The sequence below is a fragment of the Balaenoptera physalus genome, assembly GCF_965194825.1.
Source record: "Balaenoptera physalus genome assembly, contig: HAP1_SCAFFOLD_670, whole genome shotgun sequence".
NCBI classification, from domain to species: domain Eukaryota; kingdom Metazoa; phylum Chordata; class Mammalia; order Artiodactyla; family Balaenopteridae; genus Balaenoptera; species Balaenoptera physalus.
Window position 1 is genome coordinate 75,331 of NW_028126086.1, and position 24,284 is coordinate 99,614.

Genomic DNA, 24,284 nt, shown 5'->3' on the forward strand with positions numbered 1-24,284 from the left:
TGCACGCAAAGGGTAAATCTTTCGGCAAAGACCTCTGCCTGAAGACCAGCCGCTCTCTTTTTCAGCTCCTCCCCTTGAGCCTCTTTCGAATTTAGCTCCTCCTTCAGTTGCTCTACCTGTCACGACATTGTTATTCTTTTTCACTCATGTGTCAACTTAGGTCTTCTTATTATCTGCTTTTGAGCCAGAGCAGTAACTGGAGATAACAATAACTCATAGAACACAATCAAATCTGTTCCCCTAATTTCCTCTTCAAAGGACCCTAGATGGGCTCACTATTTTCACAGGGTAATGGACTGAAATGTGCTTATCAGCAAATGGGAAGCAGAGATGATATTTTATTTTGTTCTCAAGTTAGAATGATAAATCAAAACTAACAGAAAGTTGGATATGTGAATTTTTAAGTTCTAAAAGTTACATGAAATTGGCCATAGTCATTGATAACAGATTCTTAAAATAACAGAGGAATATTCTACTGACTTATATGCAGGTATGGGTATCACAGAAAGAAGCCAGAAACTGTATCATTAAAGGAACACTGTTCACTTCTGAGAAATTAGGGAACTAACACAATTGGGATATGGGGGGCAGGGGGAGGGGGAGGAACACTTAGTTTCTAGCTAATATTTTATAATTGAAATTATGATCTTTAAAACACCACAGACCTGATAAACTGATAACTGTAATAAACTAAGTCCTCCAATTTGCCTAAAATAGTTCATAGGATCAAAATAAACGCCTTTGGCTCTAAAGAAGGAATACTGTGACTGAGGTTATAATACAGACTGATATGTCTCAGCGATGCCTATCCTACTGTACATACACCCCAAGTGCACGTGGGAAACAATAAACCTGATACACATGGGTCTTCTCCAAGGGAGAGCGCAAAGGGCTTTCCTTTAGGGAACTGTGTTTGAAGGGAAAACACGATTTTATTTAAGCCATTTCAGGAAAAAAAAGGGGAGGTGGATTCAGTCTCTTAGGCTGAATTTGACTTCTAAATTTGTTCACAAGACATAGAGAACGCAATGTTTCATATAGTGAGAAAAACTCATCTGGATGTAATCCTACTAATCGCCTCAGAAGTACTGGTAGACATGAAATGTTAAACTGTGATAATACACACTTAGCCTCATACAAGTAATTTTCTTTGAAGTGAAATTTGAAATAACTATACAACATCAGTAATGCTGACTTTAATTCTGGGAAAGTTCTATCTGAAAGAATTACGGTACAAGTATTCTTCCCTGAAGCCTGATAAAACAGCGTGAGGTCCATCATCACTAAAGAAGTAGGAACATGCATCAATTTTTTCAAACCCCATTTAAAAATTACGGTATCACACACCATGACCTTGTTTTTCATAAATTTAGAATGGCTCCGATAGACCTCCATTTGCCTCATTTCTTCCTCTCGTTCTTCAGTACTCAAAGCCCCGTTCGATTTCAGCATCTGAATCTCCTCTTCCAAGTCTCAGAGCCCACGCTCCATAGAGGAAATTTTTGAATCCTGAGGACAAAGGAAGATTTAGACATTAAAGTATTCGCAAAAAGTCAGAGAGGTTGCACAAGTCTGTCTTTACAGATGTGAAATTTAATAAAGATAAACAAATATGGAGAAACATTGCAACTGGTGCCTTGCTTCTAAAATATATCCTTCATGGCCATATGGTGGAGAGGAGGAGGACTGAGATCTATAGTATGATTTTTCCTCTATCCTTTCCTCTGCACCCTTTTGATTAAAATTGAGAGTATTAACTAAAGAAGTAGAAGCAATGGAAAACTAGTTAAAGTTTCTAAGTAACTTATGGTCAACAAACTTCTAGTGAAAACATCTGTAATATTAACAGTAAAACCTTTTCTAGCTATAATATTTTATCGTTTTACTTGACCCCCCTAAAAGGCTTATTTCTGCCCCCAAAGGAGTGGGGAAAAGAGTAAGAAGGGTTCAAAGATTTACACAATAATGCGTATAACCGTTATCTACAATAATAAAGATCTGATAACGTCCCACTGCAGAAAAACAAAGGGATGAATAATTACGTTAACAGTTACACTTTATCACACAGTGGTCCCGCCTTTTCCACAGTTTTACTTTCCGTGGTTCTGCTTTCTGTGGTTTCAGTTACCTGAGGTCAACTGCGGTCAGAAAATATCAAATGGAAAATTCCAGAAAAAAACTATTCAGAAGTTTTAAACTGTGCACCGCTGTTCCAATCAACATGATGAACTCTCACACCATCCCATTCTGTCCCACCGGAACGTGAATCATCCCTTTGTCCAGTGTACCCGCGCCCGTTAGGCACTCACAGCAGCCATCTCGGTTATCAGATGGACAGTCCTGGCATCACAGTGCTTGTGTTCAAGTGACCATTTTTACGTGACAGTATTTTATTTAATACCGTCCCCAAAGCACAAGAGTAGTATGCTGGCAATTCAGATTTGACAAAGAGAAGCCGTAAGGTGCTTCTTTTAAGTGAAGAGGTGGAAGTTCTCACTAAGAGAAAAAATCATATGCTGAGGTTGCTAAGATCTACAGTCAGAATGAATCTTCCAGCAGTGAAATTGGGATGAAGGAAAAAGAAATTTGTGCCAGTTTTGCTGTTGCACCTCAAACTGCAAAAGTTACGGCTACAGTGCATGACAAGTGCTTAGTTTAGACGAAGAAGGCATTAGATTTGTGCAGTAAGATACTGAGAGAGAGAGAGAGAGAATGAGACCTATTCACATAACTTCCATTACAGCATACTGTTATAACTATTCTATTTTACTATTAATTACTGTTGCTAATCCCTTACACATTGTGCCTAATTTATAAAATTAATCATAGGTATGTATAGGAAAAAACATAGTATATATAGGCTTTGGTACCATCTGTGGTTTCAGGCATCCACTGAGGGTCATGGAACCTATCCCCTGCAGATAAGAGGAGGCTACTTACTGCATTAGTAATCTTACTTATTCGCTATACTTCACCATGCATTTCAAATATCTCATAATGATTTCTAAAAAGAAACGTCACTGTCCTTGTAAATCAGCATCACCACGAATATCACCTCCTAGTACAACATCCGTCTATACTCATTTTCTTGGTTTTGTCTGTCACAGTATCCAGTTTATCCCCAGATTACTTTAGATGTCATCAATTACAGAAAAACTCCTACAAAGAATAGATACTTTTACATCTATAGTTGCATATGCTTATTCACCTAAGAAGTAAAGACCTTAAAGAGCATAAATTCAGTATAGCTTTATTTTATTTGGAATTTTAGAGAAACCATTCCTTTAGGAAGAAATTTTGAGACTGACTTCCTCTTTTCACTTTACCTCAAGCCTGTCTTGACTGACTTTCCTTGTTATCTGAGAGTATGCCGATAAGAGTTAAAGGATTTATCATGAGACACTTACAGCTAGCTATTTTTAGGTTCGGGGGAGAGGCGAGGGCTGTACTCCTCTGACTTGCATTGCATTACCTTTAAAAATAACACAACGAAAATTTTCTTTTACAAATCTATTCAAATGAAACTTACATTTGGTTCAAAATTAAACATATTAAATTAACACAATCAGAGACACTCTAAACCTAAACCAGGATTTTGATTTACTCGTTTAAAACTATCCTGGCCCATGAAGAATAAACAAATAAACGGCTTCAAATGCACTATCTGAAAATCCCAACACAGACAGAGAGGCAGCTCTTGACCAAATCAGACACTCACTATCAAATCATGCACCATAAAATCTGCACCTAAAAAGGGACCATAACTGCAGCTCTGAAAGCCATGAGGCAGAAAAAGAACCTGCCAGGCTACTTTCTGGGATGAGGCCAGAAAATTAACGCCTGATATGTTGGACTAGTTGTAGCACCGACCAGTACTCAGGCTGGGTTTATTTGAGGACAGCCCTTTCCAAGGAGGTTTCTTACTCCTAGAACGTATAATAACTAAATAAATAAATTCTTTATCATCTTACTACTCTATACTTCCCCAGCCCTGGGTCTCCCATCATTAATCAACCAACCCCACTGAGTCCACTGAAATCCTCTTTTCCTTGTTAAATTTCCCAAATGCTCAACTTTTTTTCAAAAGTTGTCTCCCTGCTCTAAGTAAACCCAGGCTTTCCCAAAGGATATAATTTCCCCCAACGCTCTCCATTGAAGTTCACTAATCCACCAGCATCACAGAGTGGCAGGGAGAAGTGTGGGCATCCTCCAGGTTCCTCCATGCTGCTCCCATTTAAAGCTCACACTCCTCTTCACTCTCCCTCCGCACGGCTGCCATCTAGGGGCTTCCCCGTCACTCCCGCCCGCTGAAGAAGTCTTCAGCACCCGGCTGACAATAGATCTCTCCTTCAAATGCCACTCTTGCCAGAATCCTAGGATTTCAATGTCCGAATCCCTTGACATCTGTAATGCCAACGCCCTCATCCTCCGGTCCATTTTAGCTATCCAGTTTACAAGACCACATCACCCAGGCCTCTCCTCCCAGGCCTGACACACCGTCACTCACATTAACTGCTGCTCTTGTATCTCACAGAGTCCTCCACCTCCCTAACTTCTACATTTTCTCCCAACCTGTCCATCCATTCTGAATTCTCTTCCTTCCTATCCAGGCTACATTCCTGGACTCATCATCCCAACTACTCCTTCACCTCCACCCTCAATTCACTTGCATCCCAGTAATTCTGCCATATCTACCCAGCAAAACTCTAACCCTACAGCAGTCCAGTAATTCCTCCCTGATCCTCCACTGCTAAAGGGAAAAGAAGAAGTTAGAGAAGGGAGAAGGAAGCAGAGGGAAGAAAGTGGGAGAAAGGAGGAGGGAGAGGAGGAGGAGAGAGAAAAGAATATTACGTCACCTTGAAGACAGCTGGGCTCTTTGATTGTCCACCATCACCTCCTTTCCCATTTCCCCCAAAGACCAGTCTAGGTCTTCATGATCCTCTCAAGCTCATGCCACACTCTCAGCATCTCAGCTATTTCATCTGCAATTTCAACATAACATCCACCTGACCCCACTGGGCCACCAGAATCTCAGTCTCTTGCTTCTTAGCAGAATGGCTGGAGGTTAACACAACTTAAAATAGATCTATTGCCAGTTAAAACCAGTACACTTCCCTGTGCCATCAAAAGGCAAGCAAAATAATTCTGTGAACACAGGTACACTCGTGTGTTTTTAGGTTCCAACAGGGATCAGGAAATAACATGTACCAATAAACTTGTGGGAAATGTGAATATGTAATTACACCTTTCTAGAGGCTGTTTACAAGATTATGTTCAAGACTATGAATTGTCTAACTATAAAGAACCCAGAATCCACTAACTTGGTATTTGTTTGGTAAACCCTTTCCCCAGTGAGAATAAAGATGTATACAACAATCAAAACAAAGTTTTAAGAGGAAATCTTCTAAATTAAGAGAACCATTCTGATAACTGTACTTGAGAAGCATCTATTTACATAAAACTATTTATATACCAAAAACTAAAGACTCTTGCCACATCAACAAATATTAAATGAAGGCACATGATGCAAAACACCGTGTCAAATTTTTTAGGGGATACAAAGAAGTTAAAAAAAGAGACAGAGAGGGAAGGAGGGGGAGAGGGAGGGGTCCCTATCTGTAAGAGTCTTCTAGCTCTTGCAAGAAGGAATATGTTGTTAATAAAAATCATAATAGCATAGCAGCTAACACTGACTGAATGTTTACTATGTGCCAGGTCCTGTTTAAAGTGTTTTACTCGTTTTAACTAATTTAAACCACAAAAGAACCCATGGGATAGGTACTATTGTTATCACCATTTATCAATAAAGAAATTAAGGTATGGAGAGGTTAGCTTACTTGTTCTATGTCATACAAAGCCAGGTTTTGCATCCAGGGAATTTAACACAGAAGGCAAGCGCTTAGTCACCAATCACCATAACATTCAGCCTAAAGATTTCTAACTACTCAGTAACTTAAAGCAGAAGTTTTCAAAGTATAGTCCGTGAAAGCCTGGGGGTGCCTCCTAGCCCTTTTGAGAAGTCAAAACTATTTTCATAATAATACTATGACTTTATGTGCCTTTTCCACTGTGTTAACACGTGCACTAAAGGTATAAAGGACAGGCAAAAGCGCTCGTGCCTCTGGACAACAGCGCCAAACCGTGCTAGCCGTCAGTGTATTCTTCAGTGTCAGCACTCTCAGACAAAAAAGAAAAATAAGAAAGAACATTTTTAAAACACTGGCTCACTTAGGAATGTCCCTGGTGACTTTTCATATGCTCAGCCCTTGAGTATGTATCTCTGTATCATGCTGTGTGACGACACAGGAAGAGGCCAGGCCCGGCTGCTGCACCTGGGTGTGACGCTGCTCCCAGGACAGCACTGGGTGCTCTGTGAGCTGCAAGCCCAATCAGGTACTTTTTTCACGGAACCCTATTCTTAACTCGAGAGAAGAACTGACACACAAACTTGGTATTTGGTGGACATTGTCTTAAAAACAAATGAAATGAGTCATTTTAAGAGAATAAGGGGCCCTGATATCAAAAGGTTTGAGAACAGCTGACTCCAAGAAATGCTGGACAAGAGGAAACGAAACTGAAGTTCTTTTAATGTGTCATTTTCATTAAGTCTTACTATTTCTTCTCAGTCTACAAAATGAGTGAACTATTATTACATACCACTTTCTTAAACTCACACATTAAAGTGTGAAATGACACACACATAAGATTCCTTAGGAAGTTCTCACCTTCATTTCGATAACAGTTTGCAGAGCTTTAGTTTTGGCAGAATCGGGGGCATTCTCAAATCTCCGATGCATCTCCTATACAAGAGAAGCAAAAAAGAGAGTAAGTGTCCTCCTTTTCACTCTCATTTTTTTCAACAGGGGAGTGGAGAGGCAAGGGAGTAGTAGTTACATGCAAAGATGACTACCCCGGCCTTGTAAGACATTCTGATCCACTTTCTGTCTTCCTGACCTTTCCCTGTGGACCAGGGAGCACACAGACTGCATTCAGGCTAAGGGGTACAGGAGGGTCCCCGTCTCTGCACACCTGGTTATACACGGTAAGTCACACAGACCCCAGCCACCACAAGAGGTGAAGCTCCGGCACATCCCCAGGTTGTGTGTCACTCTTCCACAGGACTCCAAGACATATTATCAGAACTCCAAACAATCCAAAAAGGGGATTAGAAATAGTCCCTTTTTAAAAGGAGAAATCAGGACTTCCCTGGTGGCGCAGTGGTTAGGAATCCGCCTGCCAATGCAGGGGACACGGGTTCGAGCCCTGGTCCGGGAAGATCCCACATGCCGCAGAGCAACTAAGCCCGTGCGTCACAACTAGTGAGCCTGCGCTCTAGAGCCCATGAGCCACAACTACTGAAGCCCGCGCGCCTAGAGCCCGTGCTCCGCAACAAGAAAGGCCACCGCGATGAGAAGCCTGCGCACTGCAACGAAGACCCAACACAGCCAAAAAGAAATAAATTTATTTTAAAAAAAAGAAAAAGGAGGAATCAAAGTAGCCACAGTCCGCACTGCACAAAACAACTGAAAGCATTTGTGTGGACAACCTCCTTTGCATAGCATCCTCCCCCAGAGCAACAACCACCGGGCTACCTACGATGGAAATCTCTCTCCAGAGGGGCTACAATCAGAAAAAAAAAGAAGGTAAGACTGCTGAACAAGTTTCCTAAACAGTCTACAGGTAGCAAATGGCAGAAAAACATAGCTATTTTTTTCAATCCAAATGTCAGTGCGTTCAGGATCAGAAAGGAAGGAAGGAGATGGCAGAATATCACAGTTAGGGTCTTCAAGGATCACCCTGAAGTTACCAGACCTCCTCAGGCTATTTTCTTGTCAGATTCTGAGAATGTCTCTGAGTCAGCCAGTACTTCCAGAGTACCCTGGTACAGCCCCTAGTGATGGCAGAGAATACAGATGGATATTTTCCATCTGAACAGTGCTGGTGAAATTCTAGCCCTGCCCTCTGCTCTGCCCATTTGACATGTATATAGATGTTTACTAGGTCACTCAAACTTATTTCATCCAAAACAAAACTCGTCATTTTCTCCTCTTTAACCTAGCCCCTCCTCTGAAGACTGATGAGTCTTGCCCATCTCCTTAAATGGCATTACCCTCCCGGTGGTTCAAGCCAAACAGCACAGTGTCTCCTTTCATTCCTCCCACATCTTCACTTCCTACCACCTTCTAGAGCAGGTCCTAATTGTTCCAGCTTCAAAAGATTTCTTGAATTTATCATTTCACTCCATTTCCAGTCTAGTTTAAGCCTAGATTACTACAACAGCCTCGAGTTAAGTTTCCTTTCATTTCCTCTGTCCATTTTAAAGAAAGCAATGGTGTACTCTAGATAAAGCATCAACAAATCACGGCAATAGTCTGTTTTCAATCCTTCAACGAGTTTCCTATTTACTTCTCACCCTCTACAAGGTCAACACAATCTGATCATAACAGACAGAAGACTAGCCCTCCTGTCATAAACTATGTTAAAATTAGACAAAAATGCATAAAGCAACTGTTTTCAGACGCTGGAAAACAAAAAGCACAGGAGTATGATCCTTGAGAGAAGAGAAACTAACAAGGTTATGGTCTTGCTATCCAATATGTGATGCAGGGAGAGGAAGACCAAACAGAAAACAGCAGTCCCGCAGAGCTCAGAAGACAGATCAGTGGGTACGAGTCCCAAAGACAGGAGAAATGTGCAGAGCAGAATGACACAGAGGAAGAAGCTAGCCAGAAAAGCAGCAGTGTCTGATCTGACAGGGGTCCCCTGGAGTCTTTGACCAAATACTAAGCCTGCATGTACAGGGAAAGACTCCACAGTGTCAAAGAACAACTACCAGAGAGCTATGAGTTGAGCAACTACCTGAACTCACATGGGGCTGGGAAGAATTCAAGCTCCAAAGAGCCAGAGTGGAGAGAACATCAGAGGCACTGAGCAGAGACACCAGAAAGGCCACGTCTTAGGAGTAGAGACAGTCTAGCCCTGGAGGGAAGGCTACCTAGACTAGAGCCAACAGAGTGTAAAAGCAAGTCTCCTTAAGGATCGAGTTAATCCACAATTAACCCCTGCAAGATAAAACACTTCATTAAGACAGTAAAATGCAGAACACATTAATCCAGGACAAAATCTGAACACATTAGTTCAGGCCATTATCACCTCTCACCTGCATTAAAACAACAAACTCATCAGTTACCCCCCAGCCTCCAGTCTGTCCACACTGAATCTACTCCCTACACTGTAAACAGGTGATAAATTGGGCGCACAGATATTAGGGAAATTTCCAAATGCTTTACAGTGAAACTATTACAATTTCATTTTAAACTCTAGCAAGCATATCAGCAATATATAAGGAAAGAAATCCATTTGAATAAAAAAAAAATCCTCCTCTGCTAAGGAACTAGGGTGCACTTTAAACCATTCGCAGGCATAAAGCTTTCCTGTTAAGAGCTTGTAAAACCTATCAGTCCTAACAGATCTCCATTCAAAGGCCTGCGCATTAAAGCTCATTATGAACACATCCTGCAGTCAGTGGGCTGACCAACTCCCCTTTCCCAGAGAGCACATCGAGCCTCTGACTCCTGCACTGGTAATAAAGGGAGAGGACTCTGGGAATAAAAAAGAATGTACCATTCAGACAAATGTAAGAAGTCGAATGTGCTAGTGCTTGCTTTATTTCGCTCTTTTTAGCCTGAAAATTTTCACTCTACACAAATTAAAGAAAGCCCAGAGATTCATACAGGTAGAATTATCTGGATCTTGTTATACTGTCAACTGTGGTACACGGTAGAAAATGTGTTCAGTTCCTCTCACTGATTTAATAAAGAATAATGACTAGAGAAAGAAAACAAACAAGTTAGGAACAAAATTTCTCCGTCGTTAGTAGTTTCTTTCTTTTTAAAAGTAAGTCAACATTTACTTACACAACTGAGAGAAAGGAGCATTTGTGACTGAAAAGTAGTACTTATGTCTGACATTTCTTTCTTTCAAGTTTCAGGTTTTAGCCTCCAGCACCCTTGGTTCAAGGGTAGACGTCCCTTCAGCAGATTTCAATCCTCCACACAAGTTCTGGGCTTACTGTACTCCACACGGAGAAGTGAAGAAGGAACCCTCACTACTCCTCCTGTACCTCAACTCCGCCGTTGTCAGACAGCACTGCACTTTGACCCTTTACCATCTCAAGTAACAGCATGCTTCTGAGAAAACATATCTTCCTGTCAAAATGGAAATGAGGTACAAATGACACAACAACAAAAAAAAGATGAGGAAGGATAACCTGAATCAGTAAGTTATGCGATGCAACTGTTCACACTTTCCAAAATCACTAGGAAAGGGAAAACTAACTAGGGACCTTTTTTCTTTTTTAATTCTTCCTACTCTTTGTCCAAGGTTTCTATTTTTTTTCTATATATGTTTATTCCTCTTTTCTTCCCTCTAACCTCCTCTGCTCTTACCTGACAACTGCCAAAGATACAGATGGGCATTCCTCAGACATGTTAGAGCCAAAATTCCTAGCCTAGAACCTAGTTAAAGAATAGGGCTTTTTTTTTTTTTTAAACATCTTTATTGGAGTATAATTGCTTTACAATGGTGTGTTAGTTTCTGCTTTATAACAAAGTGAATCAGCTATACATATACATATATCCCCATATCTGACACCTTCTTTTTTTTAACATCTTTATTGGAGTATAATTGCTTTATAATGGTGTGTTAGTTTCTGCTTTATAACAAAGTGAATCAGTTATACATATACATATGTTCCCATATCTTTTCCCTCTTGCGTCTCCCTCCCTCCCACCCTCCCTATCCCACCTCTCTAGGTGGTCACAAAGCACTGAGCTCATCTCCCTGTGCTATGCGGCTGCTTCCCACTAGCTATCTACTTTACGTTTGGTAGTGTATATATGTCCATGCCACTCTCTCACTTTGTCACAGCTTACCCTTCCCCCTCCCCATATCCTCAAGTACATTCTCTAGTAGGTCTGTGTCTTTATTCACGTCGTGCCCCTAGGTTCTTCATGACCTTTTTTTTTTTTTTCCTTAGATTCCATATATATGTTAGCATACGGTATTTGTTTTTCTCTTTATGACTTACTTCACTCTGTATGACAGACTCTAGGTCCATCCACCTCACTACAAATAACTCAATTTCATTTCTTTTTATGGCTGAGTAATATTCCACTGTATATATGTGCCACATCTTCTTTATCCATTCATCTGTTGATGGACACTTAGGTTGCTTCCATGTCCTGGCTATCGTAAATAGAGCTGCAATGAACATTCTGGTACATGACTCTTTTTGAATTATGGTTTCCTCAGGGTATATGCCCAGTAGTGGGATTGCTGGGTTGTATGGTAGTTCTATTTTTAGTTTTTTAAGGAACCTCCATACTGTTCTCCATAGTGGCTGTATCAATTTACATTCCCACCAACAGTGCAAGAGGGTTCCCTTTTCTCCACACCCTCTCCAGCATTTATTGTTTGTAGATTTTTTGATGATGGCCATTCTGACTGGTGTGAGATGATATCTCATTGTAGTTTTGATTTGCATTTCTCTAATGATTAATGATGTTGAGCATTCTTTCATGTGTTTGCTGGCAATCTGTATATCTTCTTTGGAGAAATGTCTATTTAGGTCTTCTGCCCATTTTTGGATTGGGTTGTTTGTTTTTTTGATATTGAGCTGCATGAGCTGCTTGTAAATTTTGGAGTTTAATCCTTTGTCAGTTGCTTCATTTGCAAATATTTTCTCCCATTCTGAGGGTTGTCGTCTCATCTTGTTTATGGTTTCCTTTGCTGTGCAAAAGCTTTTAAGTTTCATTAGGTCCCATTTGTTTATTTTTCTTTTTATTTCCATTTCTCTAGGAGCTGGGTCAAAAAGGATCTTGCTGTGATTTATGTCATAGAGTGTTCTGCCTATGTTTTCCTCTAAGAGTTTGATAGTGTCTGGCCTTATATTTAGGTCTTTAATCCATTTTGAGTTTATTTTTGTGTATGGTGTTAGGCAGTGTTCTAATTTCATTCTTTTACATGTACCTGTCCAGTTTTCCCAGCACCACTTACTGAAGAGGCTGTCTTTTCTCCACTGTATATTCTTGCCTCCTTTATCAAAGATAAGGTGACCATATGTGCGTGGGTTTATCTCTGGGCTTTCTATCCTGTTCCATTGATCTATATCTCTGTTTTTGTGCCAGTACCATACTGTCTTGATTACTGTAGCTTTGTAGTATTGTCTGAAGTCAGGGAGCCTGATTCCTCCAGCTCCGTTTTCCGTTCTCAAGATTGCTTTGGCTATTCGGGGTCTTTTGCGTTTCCATACAAATTGTGAAATTTTTTGCTCTAGTTCTGTGAAAAATGCCAGTGGTAGTTTGATAGGGATTGCATTGAATCTGTAGATTAAGAGTAGGGCTTTTAAACCTCAAACACTGCTGCAAATCTTAACATGAGAGCAGTTGCACTAAACAAGGTTTGTTGACTAAAATATTATAGAGACCAAAGTTAACATACATGTAAATGTTTTAAAACAAATTAGTATTTTAATTTTTTTTTTTTTTTTTTTTTTTGGCCATGTCGTGCATCATGCGGATCTTAGTTCCCCGACCAGGAATCGAACCCGTGGCCCCTGCAGTGGAAGCACAGAATCCTAACGACTGGACTGCCAGGGAATTCCCAACAAATTAGTATTTTATTCATCACAATAGTATCTACATTTCAAAAAAACAGGAGCACATATAGAACTGAAATATTTATTCAGCCTATAGACAATGCTTGGTATGCATATGGATAGCCAATCCAAAAATTCCATAGCCAATTCAGGTATGTTCTGCCAATAGACTGAGAACCAAACTTTGGTGTATCACGGAATCACCTGTAAAGCCTGTTAAAACTCCATACGCCTGGCCCCAGGCACTAACCACGTCTTGACTGTAGTTCAGTATGTGTCCAATAGATGTCTTCACGCTTCTATCCATCAAAGGAAAGGCACTCCAGTAAACAATACAAAATCTAACAATAAGTCACGTAACAATGTAATTTCAGTACAAACAGAAAATACAATGCTTAATTTAATTTTTGTTTTTCTTCTTTGGTTTTTATTTGGGGGAATTATTTACCTGCTATCTCCAGAATCATGTTCATAAACAAAATGGAAAACTAATCACAAATGTTCCTGGATATGAATGCCATTTTAATGTTACTGTATTTCATCAAATCTAAGACGCCACTGATTGTAAGGTAAACCACTGTTTAATGTGCTGGAAAAAAAGAAGAAAATGCCTCCAAATAAACCATGACCCAAGCTTCTACCATTCAGAATTTTTGTTTTATACTGATTGCAAGACCCTTCTTTACTTATTTAACCATAAAGTTTAATCATATATCATTTTGAACTGTTTTATAAGAATTGAATGATACCTTTATAGCATGATTTAATATCATGGAAATATGTTAATATAAATGTTTCAGACATTACATGAAATTTCTAAAAATCTTATATTTCTATTTGTATGGAAATATGTATGGAAATATGTTAGTGTTGTTATTTTTTAACAAGTAGCTCTTTATTTCATCTAGAACTTAATTTGATGTAACTATGTACTGTTTTCCAAATAGATGGCGATTATTCCCAAACATGTATCATATGCTTAAAACTATATTATTTCTGGGTTCTATTCTGTCTCATCAATCTAGCTATCTATTACTGTGCCAGTACCACAGATTTTAATATCACTGGGTTTGAAACACATATATCATGAGCTGCTTAAACAAGTGTTCCCGCACTGTTCTTCTTGCAAAGAAACTGCAACATCATTTGGGCACGTGTCAAGAATATTCCTATTGGGATTACACTAAATTCACAGAGTTGGGGGAAAGCAGCATCTTTATATTAATGTTCCCATCTACATTGTAATGGAAATTTAGCCCTATCCTTTCCATTACCGTTACTGATATTATTTATTCCATTTTCCTTATCTAACAGCACTGCCTAACACTTCCAGAATAATGTAAATACTGATGAACAGTATCTTTGCCTCTCCCTAACTTTAATGGATGCGTCTTAGTATATGTCAGAGTAAGCGCAATTCTGGCTACTAGTTTAAAATATGTTTATAATACACATTTACTGAATTGTTTTATTTAAATCATGCTATAAAGGTATCATTCAATTCTTCATTTTAGTTCATTTGGTTTAGTTTTCAAAGTGTCTAACATTTTATCTAATGTCTTTGAGATAGCTATCAAACACTACGAGGTTATCTTTTCCTTTCACCTAGTACAAATTATAACTGTGAATGACATATTGAGCCATTCTGGATTCCTAGAATAAACTCCTTTTGGTCAGAATATTATCCTTTTATCATAATGCTGATTTTATCTGCCAATATCTTATTTATAACTTCTATACCTAAACTCATAAGCAAAACTGGTTTGGGGTTTTAGTTTGTTTTCTAACCTTCGTTAGGTTTTAGTATCCAGTGGTCACACTGGAGAAAAAAGAATTGGAAAAGCTATCCTTCTTTCTGTAAGCTCTAGGCTTAAACTTCTTTCCCTATATTTCAACTTATTCAACCAACATTTCTTGAGTACCCACTGTGCATTTGTTAAGACACTGACAAGATAAAATTTCATATATATATATATATATATATACATATATATATATACATATCTATCTACATCCTTGGTACAAAAAATTAAGTGAACAATGAAGAAACACACATGGAAGTATACTATAATATTACTGGCTCATCTACATATATGTATAGAGCTGCACAAGGAAGACTTCACAGAAGAACTGAAATTTGAGCTAAGTCTTGAAGGCAAGTAGGAGAAAAAGAAAGGAGAACCAGCATTCTAAACATGTGTTCCTGAAGCAATCACTTCTACTTGCTCTTAAATAATTTTAATCCATAGGACTGTGTTTCCTGTAAGATGACGCTACATTACTAATGGCAACTGGAATTGTGTATTGATACAACTAACAAGGCCTATATTTCTTTCCACATTATGTTCAGAAGTGGGACTTAATATTTGTAGAGCTTGTTACTTCAAACTTAGTCTTAAATTCATGTTTTTTCCTACTACTTGTTCAAATTCACCATATTGCTGGTTGTTCTCTGCCAGAATAACACTGTGGCTTTTCATATCCTTAACTATTCACTATTTATTAACTCCAAAACTCAAAAATAAATGGGCACAGGTTGAAATATTCAGAACAGAAGGAGTAAAAACGTAACATTCAAAGTTCATCACGATGCTGGTAGGGTTTTCATGCTGCATGCTATTTGAGATGATTACACCTTCTCTTACAATATTCTATGGCCAGGCTCCAGGTTACCTCATTAAAATATAAACTCTTTAAGTAAACTGAAAGAAACTCAGGATGGTGCCTACAACACAGCAGTTGATAGAAAATTTTCTAAAACAATACAGTCCAGTAATTTGAAGATTGTAACATACATAGCTGCAGATTAACCGTAAAAATACAGTATATGCTTCTGGGAGGATAAACTGGTCCAATCACTCTGGGAGACAAGACTGATATTCAGAGTTTTGCAAACGTACACACCCTGAGCAAATTCATTTCTGGAAATTTATGCTAAAGACAAAAATTAATGTACAGGGATATATGGTTAGGGATATTCTGTGCAGCACAGTTTTATAATAATGAAAAATTAACAGCAGTCTAAATTTTCAACAGTAAGAAGTATAAATAAATGCAACAGAACATTATAAATTCAACTGAAATTACAAAACTCTACATGTACTGACAAAGAAAGATGTTCAAGACAAATTATTAAGAAAAGCGGGTAACATTACCCGCATCATGCATTATGCATCGCTGCACTACCTAATACAGTAGCCACTACTTACACAGAGATACTTAAATTTAAATATGATTAATTGAATTTAATTTTAAATTAGTTATATTTAAATGAAATTTAAATTTCAGTTCCTCAGTCACACTAACCACATTTCAACTGCTCAACAGTCACACGCAGCCAGTGGCTATCATATTGCAGAGAGCAGATACAGACCGCCGCCATCATCAGGGGAAGTCGCTGTTTTGCTGCTTTTAACCGCCTTTCTCACCCTTCATTTAAAAAGGGATTATTCAGACTGGCACTAAAATAGTTCTGAGATTTTTTTTCCCCCTATCCAAATGTGAAAATTATCTGAAGACTCTGACCTCATATAGAGAAGTAGAGCTGTCATTTTTTTTTAATTCAATGTAAGATGAATTCTTCACTTAAGCTTTCTTAAAATGAAGCATTACATAGAAAAGTGAAAAATTATCAGTAGACACAGTGGTCAGCTAAAGTCTGAGTTTCCTCTCTAAAAATAAGTGACAGCATACCTCTGTATCATTCCCTCTAGCTGTGCCTCCAGGGCAGCAAATAATTTTTATCACCTATCTTTTACAGCAAGGCAACAGTTTCCATGGAAACCACAGGGCAAACATCCATTACTGCTGCCTAGGACTTTATAAGCACACCGAAACTGAGGGAATCGCTTACTTTCAATTATTAATATTTTAAAATTGAGCAGTAGTTAGCTACTTTAATTCTGGTTTTGTTGTGTGTGTCTCTATGAACAAATCAATAGATGAGGAACAAATCAAGAAAATTCTGTGCCCCTCTAGCAACAAAATGAGTCTACAGAAATCAGGAGGGGGAAAAAAAACCCCAGAAAGGTATTAAACCAGTATACATGCCAGCCAATGTCATCTCATACAAGACAGCAAATCAGAACAGAAATCAGTGCAGAACTTAGGTAAGAAAGAAGAAATTCCCTTGCACTAGCTCAGGAGAGCATATAAATTTATCTAAGTCAAAATGCTGACTAATCAGGAAAAAAAGACAGTCATAACAACTGAGAAAGTGGCCACTCACCTCTCTCAACAGAGCGTTCTCTTTTTCCTTCTGCTCCAAAAGGCTTTCGAGGTGGTGGACATGCATCTCTGCCTCTGCCAGTCTCCTGTTCTCTCATGGTCCTCCTCAGTAGCCTTAGCAGAAAGCCCCTTGCTCTGCAACATCTCCAGAAGCTTCTTGTGGATTCGTCCCGAGCGTTCAGGGTTTGCTTCTGAGTCTCAATCCGCAGCTCCATCTCCTCCAGAGTCTTTCGAAGGAGGAACAGCTCCTTGGCCTGCCGCTCATGCTCAGTGTGCAGCCTCTGAAAGTTCTCCTCCGTCAGCTCTGCCACGCAAGGCTCACCAGTCCTACTGTTACTATCCTGTTGAAACAGCTGGTTCAGGTCCCTCTGGATCCGCAATTCATCCTGGAGAGCCTGGACTGTCATTTGCATGTGCTGGTATAAAGACAAAAAAGAAAACCCAAATGAGCTTTCCTCCTCAAGTAGCAGAAACAAAGCAGACTACGGGGAATGAGAAAGCAGCTACCACAGCTCTCAGAACCCTGCATTTAGCAAATGAGGATTCACATTATTCTGTTTTACACTGTCTTTAAAACTGATTGAGATAATCTGTAAAATGTCAGTAATTTAATTTGTGTTTATTACCAACAGGAAACAAGGTAAGTCTGGCAGCTCCTCACTTTGCTTGACTAAATAAAGACACTGTTCAAGATTAACACAAGGTATTACACGGAACTGAAGGTGAGGAGTGGGGAAAGGCAGGAGAAACCTATAGGAATACGGACACATCATACAAAAAATTTCACCAAAAAACACAAAGGATGTCAAAATACAAAATGACTTTTAAGTGCTTTACAATTAAGTTAGCACATTAAATAATAAACATATGAGTGCATGCCAGAATGTGCTTAGCACTCCTTATGTGTTAATTTATTTAATCCTCACTATAACACATGTACTATTTTTTTTTCCATTTCTTTTTTTTTTTTAAACATCTGTATTGAAGTATAATTGCTTCACAATGGTGTGTTAGTTTCTGCTTTATAACAAAGTGAATCAGCTACACATATACACAAGTTCCCATATCTCCTCCCTCCCGCATCTCCCTCCCTCCCACCCTCCCCATCCCACCCCCCCAGGCAGTCACATAGCACCGAGCTGATCTCCCTGTGCTATGTGGCTGCTTCCCACCAGCTATCTGTTTTACATTTGGTAGTGTATATATGTCCATGACACTCTTTCACCCTGTCACATCTCACCCCTACTATTATTTGAATTTTATTGATGATGACACCAGGCATACAGAGACTTAAATAACTCACCCCAAGATCACACAGTAAGTAATAGAGCTGGCATTCGAATTAAAGCAATTCTCGCAGCCCACTGAAGCTAGTACCCAAAGGTAATTAGATAACTTGAAGCTTTAAAAACAAAAAACAAAACACAAAAAACTGAGGCTGTGTGAGCTATTTATACAGAAAAAGATAACAATATAAGTGAGTAATTTGAGTAATTAAATGAAAATGTTAGTGCAGATAAGCTAGTAAAATGTTTCAGAGGGTATATCTTTAGCCTGTATCCCTAACGAAGGTATATGAACCTTTAATCTGAATGGATAAATTCTAGAACATTATACAAAGAACCTAAAAGGAAGTTACATCAAGAATCATGTTTTTAGGGCTTCCTTGGTGGCGCGGTGGTTGAGAATCTGCCTGCCAATGCAGGGGACACGGGTTCGAGCCCTGGTCTGGGAAGATCCCACATGCCGCGGAGCAGCTAGGCCCGTGAGCCACAGGTACTGAGCCTGCGCGTCTGGAGCCTGTGCTCCGCAACAAGAGAGGCCGCGATAGTGAGAGGCCCGCGCACCGCGATGAAGAGTGGCCCCCGCTCGCCGCAACTAGAGAAAGCCCTCGCACAGAAACGAAGACCCAACACAGCCAAAAATAAATAAATAAATAAATTTAAAGAAAAAAAAAAAAAAAAAAAGAATCATGTTTTTAGAAATGAAGAAGCAACAACAGAAAATCACCCTTTGTATTCAAGGTCTGGCAGTGTGCCACAGTGGAAGGAAACTAACCCACAATCAGAAGACAGGAGTTTTAGTTCCAGCTCTCACACTAAAGAGCAACCTAATTTGGAACACATTGCCATCTTTCTGGGTTTCAGATTCCTCATATTTAAAGTGAGGATATAAATGCCTGCACCATTTTTTCGCAGAGCTAATAATATCATTGAAATCTTTGTGGCATATATGTTAAAACGTACATTGTTTAAAATTTTTGGCAAACTGCAAAACAGCAGTAAATATCTCAAGGAAACGATCTGGCGAGTGTACAAAGACGCTCACTGTTGTTTACACCAGCGACAAAATTAGAAACAACCTAAATGGATATTAATAGGTGATGAGTTAAGTAAATGAGAAATGTCCACCCAGTTTAATACTATGCATCAATTTTTTTAAATGTAGATTTATATTTACTGATAAAAACTACAGTTACAACATATTAAGAGTAAAAAAGCAGATATATAATAGCAAGTATAGGATGATCACGATTCTAATTTTTAAAAAGTATAAACATGCAGAGAAAAGTCTAAAAGGATGCAAACAATTACCAGTGTCGGTATGGGTAGATTTTACATTTTTCTTCATACTTTTTTGTACTATCTAAATCCCCTACAGTAAGCAAGTAATCAATAAAAAGGGGCATTTTTACCTTTAAAAATAAGAGAAAAGACTTCAGAGATGCCTGCTTGGCTGTGTTCAATTTGCTACCACTTTGGTTAAAAGGGAGGGAACAATAAATATTTACTATTTACTATAAATAAAAAATATCATAAGAAATAAAAATACTTCTGTAATGTTACACAAGAAATAATTAATGGTTATTTGGGGGAACGGAGGAAGGCAAGAAGGGAAGAAAGGAGGAACGAACTGAAATCACTGGGGGACAACATGTAAGAAACTTTATTCTATTCCGCATAAAAATTTTTTTAACTGAAGTGTAACTGACATTGAAAATTTTTTAATAATAGCTTTATTGAGACATAATTCACACATACCATAAAGTTCACCGGTTTAAAGTGTGTAAGTCAGCAGTTTTCAGCATATTAAAAGTTATACATTGATCACTACTATCTAATTCTAGAACACTTCCATCACCCCTTAAGAGAAAACCCATATACATCTGCAGTCACTTCGCAGCCACTTCCCATCTTTCTCTCCTCCTAACCCTCCTCTTGAATTTGAACTAAATGTATGTACTACCCACCCAAAAATTAAATTTAAAAAAATGCCTAATGATATTTTTCAGCCTCAAAAAGGAAGGAAATGCTGACACACGCTGCCACATGGATGGACACTATGCCAAATGAAATAAGCCCGTCACAAAAGACAAATATTACACGAGTCCACTTACATGAGGTCCCTAGAGCAGTCTACCTCACAGAGACAGGAAGCACAAGAGTGGTTGCCAGGGGCTGGGGAGACGGGAGACGGGAGACAGGGAGTGACTGTTTGATGGGTGCAGAGATTCAGTTTTACAGGATGAAGAGTTGTGGAGATGGATGGTGGTGATGGCTGCACAACAGTATGAATGTACCTTATGAACTGTACACCTGAAAATTGCTTAAGATGGTAAATTTAACATGGTGAATGTAAGCTGTATTTTACAACGATTTTAAACACTGGGGAAAAAATATGCCTGCCATAGAATTCCAACGTGTTGATATTAAATAATTTACTTACAACTATTGATAAATATTTAGTTTGGTTCTCATTTTCCACTATTATAACAGGTACCTTCACATGTGTATCTCTGCACATTTATCCAAATTTTTCCTGGAGATAAATTCTGAAAGGTGGAATTCCTGGATCAGAGGGTATGCAGTTATGATTTTAATACACACAACAAATTATCTCTAAAAGGGTCTGTACAGATTTAAACTCCCACCAAACGATGTCTGAGCACTTTCCTATACCTTTGACAACCGGGTATTTTCTTTCTTCTCTTTCTTTTTTGGGCTTTTCCTTGATTACAAGTAAGACTGAATATCTATTCACATATCTACAGGCGCTTTGTATTCCTTCCTTTGTGACTCATCTGTTCTTGTTCTTTGCTCATTTTGTTTTGGGGACATTTAACCTTTCTCCTAATCCACTTTAAGATCTTTTTATATTTAGAAAACAACCTTTTGCCTGCTGTGCATGTTACAAATATATTTCCAAATCTGTCATTTTTCTTTTAACATAGTTTATGGCAACTTAAATACAGAATTTTTTTAGTGCAAAGATAAGAACCTCTTCTTTTACAGTTTCTGGTTTTGGTATTATGCTTAGCAAGTAGCGAACTTTCAATTATGGCAGTCTTCAAACTCTCGAAAAGCACTGGCTTTTTCTTACGAAAAATAAATTTACAATAAAATTATCAGGTATTTGAATTCATGAATATGATTCTTTAAATAAATTTAACTACCCGCATCATGCTGTAAAGATTCTCAACAGTTGTTGGAGTTCAAAATCCTTAATAAAAAGATGTGTCAAATTGCTAATTCTCTGAAGCCTAGAATCAACCTCCAGTTTCATTCTTTACCTTTGGAAGTCAAAAAATCCAAATAAATTCTGAGCAAGTTTATCCCACAGGGAAATATCAGAAGTTAAATTCAACAATGAAACTGATTTCTAGGTACAACTGTCCCTCCTTTTCTGGACACTCATCACCAAATTCATTCAAATCAGGAGAAACAGATGTTGACGACAGCTAACAGTCTCACATACACTTTAGCACTTGTGATTATACTAGTATGGCAAGCACTGTTTTGGTGAAGAAAGAAAATACAACGACTAATGTGCCCTGCTTCTTCAGCTCTGCTTGCACCCATTTTACTGGAATACAGAATTAAAATGATGCTCTGACTGGTAGCCGAGAAGGCTACACAGCAATTTTCTCCATTGAAATGGGAATCAGCACCCCTTCTTTAGGCTACATTCAAGCTAGATTCACGTTATTAAAATTCCTGCCAACTCCCCTGGGAGAAGAAAGAAGCAGCAGGCAATAAGCCAGGCTGCTCTTTCTCTAGCACATTCATACTGAAGATAAAGGGAGCATATCTGCACATATCACAGACATTTACCATGACCGACCAAAAACACATGCTGAATTTAGCAGGACAATCTCAGTTGTCAGATATTAGGAAAATTTCTATTTGGGAATTCTGCTTATGACACTCTCCAAAATGATCTCACACTTCTCACATTCCAAATTGTACACCAACACTCACTAGTCTACTTCTGCTCACTCTAACACTCAGCTTGAGCTGGAAGACTGGAAAAATAACTGCTTCAAATTTAGTCCAAGGATTGTACTAAAATTACACCAAGCTGTATCTCAATGAAATGGTAGGATGTTGTGAACAATAGTAATGAAAATTCTTAAATCCCTGATAGGGTTTATGATCATTTTTTAGAAAAATACATCTCAAAAACAACAAAACATCACAACAATGCTTCATATATTTTAGACAAATATCAGAAGCTCTTCTGAGGCAAAACTTCCATTAGTTTCTCTGAACAAGAGAACGCTTTGATCCAGTTTATCCTGATTTCTAAAATGACAGAACCAAGGAGTCTAGAGCTATTTTTAGTTACAGAAAAAGAATATTATGGATACATGAAAATGGTCATCATCACAAACATTATACTGTATCCCAGAGAGTTCAATGCACTACTTGTCACGATAACCATTAGAAAAAATACCAGTACTGCATCCTATTATGTTAAATTAAGAACGATTTTTTTTCTGAAACATGTAAATACATACATTCAGGAAACTTTATCAATGCAAGATGCAAAAGAGTTTATAATAATTCTTACTAACATCACCCAAGTCGATCCTCAGGCTCTGTGATGTTCTGATCTGTGCTGTACCGTATGTGTCCCTAAGAAGAGCACTTACCAGCCCAATCTGCAATTTCTTTCTTTGTATCTGTCTTCAAGAAAAACTTTCTAGAACTTGGGACTTTCATCTTGTTACTCTAGGGCACGGCACAGTGTTTGGTATAGTAAGTGCTCAATAAATTTTTGATGAAAGATTGACAAAAACAAATTTTCACGCATTATTTTGAAAGTAAATGGCTACTGGATAGTAGATGCAAATCAAGTCCCTGGAAAATTATATCTTTCCCCTATAACAGAGAGAATTACTCTTATTCTGTAACAATCAGTTCCTTACCAGCTAACACACAAAAAATTCTATCTCAAATACAAACTGGCCAAAATACTAAATGCAATCCTAATTTTTAAAAAAATGTTAATTATACACTCTGGATTTATTTGTGTTTGATCTGAAGTGAAGAGAAGCATTTTCAAATAATTAACTGTCAACAAGAATCTTTTATACTTTTAATACTATACACAACATACACCAAAAGTGTAGGATAGAGTTCTTATCCAAAAACAGAGCTTACAAAGTGGTAAAACTTAATAGCTATATATACACACTCACACACCAGCACTATACCTTATTATAAATTTTAAATTAAGAATATTCAACAACGAGAAATGGGACACATAAAAGCACTTATTATATATGCAACATACTCGAATGAAGTTCAGATTCTATAAGATCACTATGATTTGGATTCATGAATCTTTAATATGAAAAGAAAGTATTCTAATTTCTATCATTTTAGAAGAAACTCAAAGTTTTTTAATGAGTCTGAACCTCCAAGACTGAGACAAAGCAAGAGCCTCTAGGTAGTTCATTTCGTCTGATCATTAGTCTAGTATTCTTTCCGTTGCTGACAAGGATTTATTTTCTGTGCAGCAAAGCACACTGTAAACTCTCAAATATTAAACCAAAACCAAGTTCTCAGACTGATCTAAATAAACACCAGCAAGAGACATACTACAATGCAAGAAACAACCATACCAGCATTCAAATGGATAGATTAAATTGTTTAAATGAATGCTACTTTGAGCTTATTCTCCTCTAAAAAAGATGTCAGAGTCAAGAAAATGAACAAGCAATTATTCCAGATTCCTAGCAGCTACTCTCTGCTACTGAATCCAGGAGAGAAAAAAGAACATCTGCCTTTATGCCAGCATAACCCAGAGGAGAAATTAAAGAATAAGCAAAAATACTATCAAAATGGGGAAGTCCCGAGGTCATAATACATTCTATTATTGTGTGCTCATCAAGACAACAACTCAAGTGACAATAAACTGATTTTAGTACAAGTTCTAGAAATTCCAAATAGCTTTCACTTACCCAAACTCCCATACCATTTACTTACCCCTTAATCTCTACTTAAAGAGTATATGTATATGTATAACTGATTCACTTCGTTATAAAGCAGAAAACTAACACACCATTGTAAAGCAATTACACTCCAATAAAGATGTTAAATAAATAAATAAAATA

At 38.1% G+C, this 24,284-nt stretch overlaps 1 protein-coding gene and 1 long non-coding RNA gene across 2 annotated transcripts in view; one reads left to right on the plus strand and one right to left on the minus strand.

Moving 5' to 3' along the window:
* The window catches only part of LOC309653603 (ELKS/Rab6-interacting/CAST family member 1-like), a gene marked incomplete at its 5' end in the record, with an annotated part of 111,814 nt that overhangs the window by 62,522 nt on the left and 25,008 nt on the right, over positions 1-24,284 (minus strand). The window contains 6 exon segments of the mRNA XM_082478490.1: positions 1,354-1,473; positions 1,477-1,509; positions 6,726-6,800; positions 16,887-16,975; positions 16,978-17,046; positions 17,049-17,301. Of these exon segments, the coding sequence (XP_082334616.1) occupies positions 1,354-1,473; positions 1,477-1,509; positions 6,726-6,800; positions 16,887-16,975; positions 16,978-17,046; positions 17,049-17,301 (639 nt within the window).
* LOC309653606 lies at positions 9,919-13,062 on the plus strand. The gene is made up of 2 exons (XR_014259270.1): positions 9,919-10,278; positions 12,587-13,062. It is a non-coding gene; the product is annotated as an uncharacterized lncRNA (long non-coding RNA).